Consider the following 12,176-nt stretch of genomic DNA (forward strand, 5'->3'; position numbering starts at 1 on the left):
ACACAATAAGAAGTGTTTTGTGACATTTTTGTTTCAGTTGTGTCTGTGTGTCCTGAAGCATGATGCAAAATGTATTTTTTACCATGAGTCTGACTTAAAAGAACTCTGAAACGTGTCACAGTAGTATCTACATCCCACACATTTGGAAGAGTAGAAGAAAGGGTTTCTCTGCAAGCTCCTAGGTCAGTAGCAGATAAACCACTGTAAAATCTATTACTACTCTTCTGAAAGGCACCCAGAGACATCTCAGAGAGGGTGCTGCCTCCTGTCTGACGTTCAGCCCTAAATACAGAATTGCTGGAGGAGAGTAAGGGAAGGGGTGGAGGCAAAAGAAACAGGAGAAAGAAGCAAATATTTTTCTTCTACTCCTATCTTCTATTTACAGAAGTCTGTTCTCTCACTCACAAATTAGGTTTATTATTTTGAATATGAGGAAACACTGAGAAAAGGTAATAACTTGAATATCTCTAGTCACCTAATTGAAAAACATTTAAGAAATTGAGGGGGGAAAGACCCCAAGCACAGACAGGCGCAATTACTGATATATCAAAAATGAATAGGCATTTGTTTGCAGTCAAGTGGTATTTGAATTTTCCAGGGCATAGATACTCATGTTAAAAATATTAGCTAATGAAGGCATGATCCTGAAGTCTCTAAGTACTGAATAAACCTAGTGAATATTTTCAGTAGAAATTAACCCCGCTCTAAACATACATTTTAAAAACAATGCATATCTTGAAAAGGAACGAAAATAAAATAAAAATACTAACACAATAAAATGTTTAATAAGATAATTCTTTTCTTTATAAATAGACATCAAAGTATAACATCTTAATTCAAAAGCAGATGAACACTCACCTCTGCCTTCGTTCATCATCCTTTAAAACTTCATAAATGGCCACCAACTAGATAAAACAGAAGCATCACGTTAAAGATACTTTCACCTATAAAAAATCATTTAGGAAGACAGACACACTATAATGCACATAAAAAAAGCCCATGCACTCAGTGAAAACAGATAAAATCTTAATTATAAGTACCATTTTATGGTTTTGGTAGCACCTTAAGAGGTTAAAAAAGGCTTGATACCGAAATATATCTTTGAGAAAGATGCAAAAGTAATAATTATCTTAACATGTGCTTTTTAAAACTGTAATTTAGAGAAGAAAATTATGACAATTATGACCCTCCCCCCTAAGAACTGAGATTCTAATATAAAAAAATGCCGATAAAAGCATTATTTAAAAAAAAACTGAATGAATATGTATGCATAATATTTCTAAACTACAATCTCATTTTAAATGGAAACATTCTACATATAGGTTACTGTTTTTACCATAAACATTTATTTATAAATTACCACAAAAGTATATAACAACAGCATATTTCACTTACTTGTCTAAATTGAGTTTCTGCATTTTCATCTTTATTCTTGTCTGGATGCAGAGTTAGTGAAAGCTTACGATATGCTTTTCTAATGTCTGCAGATGAAGCATCCTGGATGCAGTAGGGGGGAGGGGAAAAACACAAAGCAAACTTTGTCAGAAAAAGAAATTCCCAGAACCTTGTTAAGATCTGAGAAGACAGCCAACCAAATGCAGGACCCCAGGCAATGTAATTTGAGCAATCAGTCTAACAACCAGGCTATGCAACTAGCCTGACCCACATGACTGAACAATTATTCAATCTAATTTGGCTCTCCTCTTAACTTTTCATTACCATACATTCATTTAAAGAAGACAGTATTTGGCAAAACTTTTCAAACACTTGCCTTCCTAAAATTAACCAATAAATCTTTTTCAGTAATTAAGAGATCAAAAAGAAACAAATTAAAAATTAATACATCCGTGTGCCTTCAAAGAAGGTCTTTATTTATTTGAGAATCTTAAAGCCAATGTCTGAAGCCCAGGCTTACCATATGTGGTTCCTTCATTGTTATTTATATTGAATTTACCACGGAGCAGCCACCTATGGAATCTCAATTTCAAAATGTCAAAAAGTATGCCTATTTGAAGGCAGTTAAATTTGCATTTACACAAAATAATTATAATTAGTTATGTATATTGTCCTCAACTTTTTAAAGTATGTTACAGGGTATCTTCAATAGTGTCCAGTTTCCATAGTCTGGTTTGCAGAAATAAATTTGCCCACTATTTATATGTTATTAACATAGTTTAAATCTATTTTAAAAGGACAGTTGAGGCAGAGTACTTTGGATTCAATGAATATTAAAATTGTATTTAATGTAATCCTGTCCTGTTTGTATATATAAACTCAGAGAAGATCATTTTACATAGCTAGTTAAAAAAAAATACATGAAAATAACAACACACTGTTAAGTATAAAACTTGATCTCAAGTTTAAAATTTATTCCAAACACTAATGTATTCATAGAGAGGCAAAATGAGATAAAGTTGCTTATTAAATTTTATCTTGTTTTACAAATGAATATTTGTTCAATTAATTCATAAAACTGATATACTAAAAAGTTCAAATGACTAAAAAAACAAACATAACAAAAGTCCATGTTCCTGGAACTAAATAGCTGTTAAATAAATAGAGCTGGAGCAAGGCAAAGTGAGACTGTAATTAGTCTGTCAAGCTCTCTCTTATAAACCATTACTTTCATTACCAATTTTCTGGGACTTGTTGCTCCAGGCCACCACTCTAAAGTTGCAACCTTAGGTGTGAATATTTTTCTGACTCATGGAGGGTTGAAGAGCTAAAAAATCACCAGAGTAAGTTTTGCAGGTAATATGATTATAATTTCCATTGTTACATGCTCAATGGAATTGTTGTATTCTTTATACTTGAATGATAGCTAGCCAACAAGTAGTAGAAAAGAATGATTATTTTTTTTCTGAAACTCTGTGATGGAGATTTTGTCAAGCAAAGTGTCAAATGAATGCTCATTGTCTCACTGGGGCTTTAATTTTAGATTTTATTAATTGGGACTATATCGTAGAGAAATTTCAACAGTAGATTGCTTACAAAATAAGATTTAATGTATTTGCTTATGTTACAAAATTAATATATGCTCATTATAGAACATCTATGACTTACTAACACTCACCTAAGACCCAGTCTTGCCAACCTGACTCCAATCTTCCAGTTTTCTGCTATAGTATATGCACTAAGTGTAAATGTGACCAGATGGCTATCTTATTTCAAACTCTTCGGTAACTCCCAAGAACTTTATCATTTGTCTCATCCAGTCTTTTTAACTTTGTATCGTACCATTGATCCATATTCCTGGTCCCCCAAGTCATCACACAATAGGATCCTGTTCCCCAACCTTATGTTTTTGTTTTGCATCCAAGCTATAGATACAGCATTTTTCTCCTGACTTAGGAATGGGCCTCTAAGGCTGCACAGAAAGACTGCCTATTTTTCTCATGAGAATCTGCCCAGTGATTTATTTCACCAACAAGCTTCACCCTAAGTGGACAGAACTGAAAAACTCAGAGTTTTCCGTATCTAAAAGATATGCTCTAGAGAAGCTGCATCTCAAACTAGCTTAGTTAATTAATCAGTAAATTTTAACTTATCCTCATAATTTTAACATATCCAGTATTCTTGCCTGGAGAATCCCAGGGATGGGGGAGCCTGGTGGGCTGCCATCTATGGGGTCGCACAGAGTCAGACACGACTGAAGCGACTTAGCAGCAGCAGCATAGCAAAGCTTATAGCTGTTAGCAGGCCCATTTTACTGACAAGGTAAATGAGGCAAAGAGAAGTTAAGTAACTTGCTCAATTCCAGACTGCTGGCAAATAGAGGAAAACAGAATTCAAACCCAGAAAATACTGCATCAGAATTATAGCTCTCCATGTTAGTTCTTAAGATTCAGTTAGTAGGTTTCAGCTGACTCACTGCACAGGAGACTACAGCTTTGGGGAAGGCAGTAAGAATAACTGCTACACTTCTACTTACCTGATAAACTATATAGAAAACATCCACACAACTACAATGCAAATATAGTCCACTGCAGTTTTAAAGGTTAATATCCTGATACATGCTGGCTTTTACAGTACATTTTACACCATATTTCTACTACAGACCCAAATGTCAGAACATTTATCTCACATACACAATGAATGAGACCTTTTATCTCCCTGGCTTGCAGGGATTCTTGATAGGACTATGGGTGAACTGGCCATCTTCAACACTGTTCACAGATCAGATCTACAGAATTTAATTCTTTTCCTTCTAAATGTGATACGGTTTTGTTTTTTTTTTTTTTTTTGACAAGCTGGACATGAATTATCCTAAACCTGGATGACTTCTGTAAAGAACAGATATATGGTCATTCTTTTAAAAACAAAAATAAACAAAAAAAAAAACCTATAAAAATATGTCCATCAAAATTGGAAAAAAAAAATGTGATGAGAGATCAGTCAACAAAAGTGGCAGAGTATGGAACTCCAATGGCCTGTTCCTCTCCCTGAAAAGAAACGGCAAATAACCTGGCAAAAACTGTCAGAATCAACCTTATCTGAAAACTAGTCAAAGGATTCCAATAATCAGTCAAGTGCTCAGTTAAGAAAAAGTAGCTAATTCTCTGTAAGGGTCTTGAAGTTATCAATCTGAGTTATTGGTGTGGGTTTCTAGTGTTAAGAGTATGTAAAGTAGACTTTGTTCTAAAAGAAGTTGTGGTTACTTGTTTAGGCTTATCGTTTGATTCCCTGACAGACTGCATAAAGGGCTTACCTTTATTTTTACCAAACTCTGATCTATCCCAGGGAAGACAGGCAACTGTTCAGAACATTTGTCAAAAACATTTAACAGCAAATTTACTAGCTGGTGTCAAATGAGGCAAAGGACGGCAGTTAGGCACACAATATGCACATCAAAAACCTAAGGAGACTGGGAAGTGAGGTGCTTTGGGGAATATGGTATTTGAAATGCTTCCACATATTCTTTGGAAACTAGATGACCAACATCTGTATGCCCAAAGTGGAGCACATAATCAAAAAGACCTGAGAAGGCCCTAAATTCTCATTTCTGGCTGAGTTTTAGGCTGTACACAAGCAGAAAGTGAAGACTAAGAGTGAGCTGTAAACTGCCTAGCTGAGTGTTGAAGGCATGTCCTAACATATACACAAATCCTCTACCAAAGATTTTGAGGGTTTTTTTTTTTGCTTTTCATTTTTTTCATGTGCCAAATCTTTGAGGAAATCTTTGCTGAATCATTGTCTGATGCATAAGCTAATCAGACAGATGTTAGTGGCCACATATGGCAAAGAATATACACTGTACAAAATTAATTCAGAAAAATCACTAGACAAACACCACCAACCACAAGCAGCAAAAAGGCAAAAACCAAAGGAACAAAAACAAAACAAATCTGAGGTGAGGTAAAATAATCTAATTACCACATTATATATTCAAAATATCCAGTATTTATTAAAAATTATAAAGGAGGCAAAGAAACAAGAAAATATGGCCCACACACATAGAAAAAAAGGAACAGAAATTGTTCCTGAAGATGATCAGACATTGGATTTACTAGAGAATGACTTTATATCAACTGTGTTAAACATGCTCAAGGCCACAAAGAACTAATAGAATAAGAATGATGTCTCACCAAATTGAGAATGCCAACAGAGAAAATTTAAGCCAAAGAGAAATTCTGGACTTGAAAAACACAATAACTGAAATTAAAAAATTCACTAGAGAATTCTAAAAGCAGAGGAAAAAACCTATGAACTTGAAGATACATCAATTGAGATTATCCAATATGAGAAGCAAGAAGAAGAAAAAAAATAAAGAAAAATGAATAGAGCCTAGAAGACCTGTGGGACACCACTACGTATACCAACATACACATAATAAAGAGTCCAAGAGAGGACTAGAAAAAAGGGGGAAAAAAAGGTGAGGGGTCGGGGCGGGTACTGAAAACTGAACTTTCATAAAAGACATGAATATACACATCCAAGAATTTCAACAAATCCTAAGTACACAAAGTAATCCACACTTATGAACATTATACTCCAACTGTTCAAAGATAGGGAGAATCCTGAAAACAGCAGAGAGAAGTGACTCGTTATATACAAGGAATTCTCGATGAATTAACATCCATTTCTCATCAGAAACCATGGAGGCTAGAAATTAACTGAATGACATATTCACAGTGCTTAAGAAAAAAAAAATCTGTCAACCAAGAATTCTATATCCAGCAAAGCTATCCATCAAAAACGAAAGAGAAATCAAGATACAAAAACTAAAGAGTTCATTGCTAGTAGTCTTAATCTACAAAAAGTACCACAGAGAGGCCTTTAGGCTGAAAGGAAATCATACTAGTTAGTAATTCATACAAAGAAATAAAGAACACTGATAAAGATAACTATATAGATAAATATAAAAGTCAATATTCATGTATTTCTGGTTAATAACTCCAATTTTTACATGATTTTAAAGACTACTAAGCAATAATAAATCTGTCTTAAATAAAACAATAATATAGATGTATGTCCATAAACATACATGTATAAAGATGTAATCTGTGACAATAACTATACGAGGAAAGGAAACACAGCTATTTAGGAGCCAATTTTTTAATATGATTCAAACTTGGTATTAATTCAAACTAGACTGCTATAATTAATGTCACATATAATCTCCATGGCAAATACTAAGACAATAAATCTATTTTAAAATCTAGATTTAAAATCTATTGTAAAATAAAAAGCAAACCAAATAATACACTAAGAATACTGTGAACAATTATGCCAAACAATTAGGAAACGCAGATAAAACAGACAAATTCCTAGAAATACACAAACTGACACATGAAGAAACAGAAAAAGTAAACAAACCTATAATAGGTAAAGAGATTGATTAGTTAATAAAAAACCAAAACCCAAAAAAAGCCCAATGGCTTAAAAAGAAAAGCCTGAAACCTCAAAGCAAGATGAACTGAATTCTGTCAAATATTTGAAGAAATCACAGATACCAAGACCAGACAAACACCTCAAAAAAAAAAAAAACCCACAAAAACCCTATAGACTAATATCCCTTATGAATGCTGATGCAAAATTCCTCAGCAAACTTCTGGTGAATAAAATCCAGCAGTATATAGAAAGGACTTACATACCATGACCAAGTGAGATTTATGCAGTCAATTCAAAGGTGGTTCAGGGTATGAAAATCAGTCAATATAATACATCATATTAATGAAATGAAGAACAAAGCACCACATAATCATCTCAACTGATGAAGAAAAAGCATACCCAACACCATTTAGTAACAAACCATTCAACAAACTAGGACTCAAAGAAAACTTTCTGAAGTTGATAAAAGGTATCTATGAAAAAACCACAGCTAACTTCTTACTTAAATGGTGAAGTCTGAAACCTTTTCTCCAAGATCAATAATAAGAGGGATATTTGTTCTAGCCTGAGCAATCAGTTGAGAAAAAGAAACAAAAGGCATTCAGATTGGAATGGAAGAACTAATATTACTACCTCTATTCACAGATGATATGTCCTATACGTGGAAAATCCTAAAATATCACAGAAAAAATATTAGAGCTAATAAATAAATTTATTAAATTGTAGGATACAAGGTGAATAAATAAAGATCAATTTTATTTCTATATACTAGCAATTTAAAAATCCAAAGATGAAATTAAGAAAACAAATCCTTGACAACAGCATCCAAATGCATTTTAAAAATTGGAATATTCTAACAAAAGTGTACTGTTTGTACACTATGAACTATAAAACATCACTGAAAGAAATGAAAGATCTTAATAAATGGAGAGGCATCTATGTTCATGGACTGGAAGACAATATTGTTAAAGTGGCAATAATTCTCAAGTTGATCTACAGATTCAATGCAATCCCTATCAAAATCCTGCCTGGCATTTCTGCAGAAATTTACATACTAATCCTCAAATTCATAGGGAAATGTTAGGGACCCCTAGCTACAATAACTTGAAAACAAATATCCTAAAATAACTTGCAATAACTGGAAGTCACATGTCCTGACTTCAAAACTACAGTCATCAAGACAGTGTGGCTATGACGTAAGGACAGACAAATAGCTCAATGTAAGAATTCAGCACCCAGAAAAAACTTTCTCATCTCTGGTCAGTTCATTTTCAACAAGGGTGCCAAGATCATTCAATAAAGAAAGAAGAGTCTTTTCAATAAATGATGTTGATATAATTGGATATCCACATGTAGAAAATAAAATTGGACCCCTACCTCACAGTATATAAAAAAATTAACTTGAAATGAGTCAAAGCCCCAAATATAACAGCTAAAACTATAACCCCTTAGGAGAAAACAGAGGTAAATCTATATGACCTTGGAATACAACAGATTCTTAGCTATGACATAAGAATAATTGGCAACAAGAGAAAAAATTTACAAACTGTACTTAATCAGAACTTAAAACTCTGCAGTCCCCTGTGGCATTAGTGGTGAAGAACCCACATGCCAACACAGGAGACACAGAGACACAGGTTCAGTCCCTGGGGTGGGAAGATCTCCTGGAGGAGGGCATGGCAACCCACTCCAGAATTCTTGCCTGAAGAATTCCATGGACAGAAGAGCCTGGTGGGCTGCAGTCCATGGGGGGACAAAGAGTTGGACACAACTGAAGTGACTTTGCATGCACATACATGCAAGTTCGGTGGTTCCTTAAAACACACAGACACACATACAAAGAATTACTATTCAACCTTGTAATTATATTCCTAGGTATTTATTGAAGAGAATGAAAACTGTTGTTCAAACAAAAGCTTGTACGCTAATGCTGACAGCAGTATTATTCACCAGTGGCCAAAAAATAGAAACACCCCAATGTCCACCAACTGATGGACAAACAAAATGTGGTGCAGGTATATCAAAATAATTAATATTACTCAAACATAAAAGGAATGAAGTACTTTATATGCCACATATGAATGAATCTTGAAAACACTCTGCTAAATGAAGAAAAGAAAGAAAGTGAAGTCCCTCAGTCGTGTCCAACTCTTTATGACCCCATGGACTGTAGCCTACGAGGCTCCTCCATCCATGAGATTTTCCAGGCAAGAATACTGGAGTGGGTTGCCATTTCCTTCTCCAGGAGATCTTCCCAACCCTGGGATTGAACCTGGGTGTCCTGCATTGCAGGCAGACGCTTTACCATCTGAGTCACCAAGGAAGCCGAATGAAGAAAAACCAGATGAAGAAAACCAAAGGAAGAAAAACCAGACACAAAAAGCCATGTATTATATGATTTCATTTCAACTGTCCATTTGCCCTTTATGGACAAATCTATTGATACAGAAAGCATTTCAGTAGTTCCCAGAGCTTGCAAAGAGAGGGGGATGGGGAGTGACTGCTTAATACATATGGAGTTTCTTTTGGGGTGATGAAAATGTTCTGTAATTGGATGATTGCTGAATAACATGTGAATATACTAGAAATCATGGGATTGTACACTTAAATGGGTAAAATGGTGAACTTGGTTTCATGTGAAACAATACAGAATTATCTTTATTGCACGCTATGTTCTAGGCACTATTCTAGGCACTATTCTAGCCACTATATATGTTAATTCCCTTGAATTTTACAACCCTTGGTGATAGGTATAATTATTCTATTTTAATGAGGAAACTGGGACTTAAACTAAGGTTACATAATCTGCAAAAATGTTGCGTAGGTACTAGGTGGCAGAAATTTCCTGCCAGAAATTTAGTTTTACATCCCATGCTACCTCTTCTAGAATTAAAGTGGCATCTTATGGCCACTCCTCAACTATCTTCTAGTGTAAGTTAGGTTATACATCAAAATGGAACCAGTTATCTCTAGGAGTCTGAAAAGTGGGATTAGTAATAATCTGATACAGTTCAACCCAGAGACGTTTAAAAATGTATAGATTGTTCCTGGGAACACTCTTCTAGAGGTAGATATAGTAATCTAAATGAAAAATGTCTTATCTAATTTACTTATGAACAGATCTGGTAAGGCTGTTTGATGTGGGACAAATCTCAGAGAAATTTTGTTCACATTCTAGATTTTATTAGATTAGCCCCCTTTTCCACTTACTATGATGTTTAGGATGAAAATGGGCTTGAAAATAACCAAGCCACTTACTAGCTATGTAATTTTGGACAAATCTAAGTCTCAAGTTCTCATCTATAAAATAAGAATGATAATGTTTAAAAAAATGAATAAACACACATATATGCAAATATATATACATACATACATATATATATAATATGCTTATTATAGCATCTGGCACATAGTAGTGCTGAATAAATGAAAACTGTTATAAAGTGTAGGCTAAAAAGTCATTATTTCTTCCTCATTTTAACACTTGGCAAATTTGACTTGCAGTTTATTTGGATTTGTACTTTAGACCATAAGTAAGGAACTGAGAAGAGTAAGATGAATATGGATGTTTTTTATTTATTGATTTGACAATATTTATTGAGCCCCTTTCAGCTGAGGCTGAAACTCCAGTACTTTGACCACCTCATGCGAAGAGTTGACTCATTGGAAAAGACCCTGATGCTGGGAGGGATTGGGGGCAGGAGGAGAAGGGGACGACAGAGGATGAGATGGCTGGATGGCATCACTGACTCGATGCACATGAGTTTGGGTGAGCTCTGGGAGTTGGTGATGGACAGGGAGGCTGGGCGTGCTGTGATTCACGGGGTCACGAAGAGTCGGACACGACTGAGCAACTGAACTGATTGAGTCCCTATACTTATAAGCACTGAGGACACCAGTAGTGAACAAAATAAACCCAATCTCTATCCTCATAAAAGCTCTGCAAGGTTAAGAGCACTGAAAATTTTGTTTTAAGTGGCCCAAGAGGGGTTCCTTATTTTACTTTATATCATACATACATATACATATTTTCTGTAAAGGGCTAGACTAAATATTTGAGGCTTTGCAGGCCAAAGAGGCTCTGCTACAATTATTCAACTTTGCCACTGCAGTGAGAAAGGAGCCACAGACAACACATAAACATGGGTGTGATGCTGTCCCAGTGAAACTTTATTTTTAAAAACAGCTGGTAAAAAAAAAACAAAAACCAAAAAACAGCTGGTATCTGGTTTTGGCCCATGCAGTGTAGTTTGTTGACCCCTGATTCATATCTGTGGATTGTCAATAATCTAAAACTCATTCTATTTATAGTGTCTTTGCAAATTTGAGATCTATCTATACACACACACACACACACACACACACACACACACACACACACATATATTTTATGTCTGCTAGGTGGTTAACAAGACATCAGACGACCTTATTCAGGACCTATCAAAGTACAGTGTTCTTAATAAAACTCCCTATTGCTTTGAAAGAACTCAAGAACATTAAGTCCAAGAGAAGACCTAGATTCAGTAAAGAGGTAAGACTACAGTTATTCAAACTATATATTTAGGCACATAGTTGAACTTCAAACTCTGGTCGACATCTAGATATCTTAATTTGTGAAACGTTATTATCCAAGGTTAACTGCCTCAAAGTTAGTAATCCCATGTAATCTTTCTGACTAAGTTTTGGGTCATTTTCTTATCTGATGTTACTGAGTAAAAAACCCAAGCTGAACTCTTAATAATGACTTTGTCCTCTTTACTCTGGCCTTGGCATTTAAATTTATCAGTCAACATAGTCCACTCCCACTCTTCACCTTCCCAAAAAAGCCAATAACAACAAAAAAACAAAAAGTATGTGCCTGGATAAAAGTGCATTTACCAGCAAAAGACCTAAATAACAGAAGCATGTAAGGGACAGAAGGATGAGGCAGGAAACTTGTGCTCAGCATAACTTCAGAACTATGCGATTTTATACCAGGTTGACATAAAATTCGAAACAAATTGGAAAAAAATAAATCGAAAAAGGAAAATATTTAAAAAAATAATTTTTCAGGGCAAAATAATTAATTAACTTCAGAATAAATTTTAATCCTGGGCTTCTACGGTTGACCTGTTACAAAAGAAGCAGGGGTTTTCCACTGGAGATGACTGTTAAAGTCAATTGCCTTTGGAGAAAACTACTAATATTTATGTAAGATGATACCTTTAGTTGACTTTTCTTAGCCTTAAACCATGTATAAGCACACATAAAAGGTTAGTCTATATCAAAATCCTGGTTTTTGATGCTCATGTAGAACTTATATCTTATTATTTTTTTGAGTCAAGATAAGTAAGAATAATTTGTTG

The 12,176-nt window shown here is 34.6% G+C and overlaps 1 protein-coding gene across 3 annotated transcripts in view; it reads right to left on the reverse strand.

Moving 5' to 3' along the window:
* Nucleotides 1–12,176, reverse strand: part of DNAJC1 (DnaJ heat shock protein family (Hsp40) member C1) — a 191,610-nt gene that overhangs the window by 120,489 nt on the left and 58,945 nt on the right. For all 3 annotated transcript variants that reach the window (XM_004014216.6, XM_027976603.3, XM_060397324.1), the window contains exons 2-3: nt 1,396–1,497; nt 859–905 (exon numbers count right to left, since the gene is read on the reverse strand). In XM_004014216.6, the coding sequence (XP_004014265.3) occupies nt 859–905; nt 1,396–1,497 (149 nt within the window). The remainder of the gene's footprint in view (nt 1–858; nt 906–1,395; nt 1,498–12,176) is intronic.

The sequence above is a fragment of the Ovis aries genome, chromosome 13 (genome assembly GCF_016772045.2).
Source record: "Ovis aries strain OAR_USU_Benz2616 breed Rambouillet chromosome 13, ARS-UI_Ramb_v3.0, whole genome shotgun sequence".
NCBI classification, from domain to species: Eukaryota; Metazoa; Chordata; class Mammalia; order Artiodactyla; family Bovidae; genus Ovis; species Ovis aries.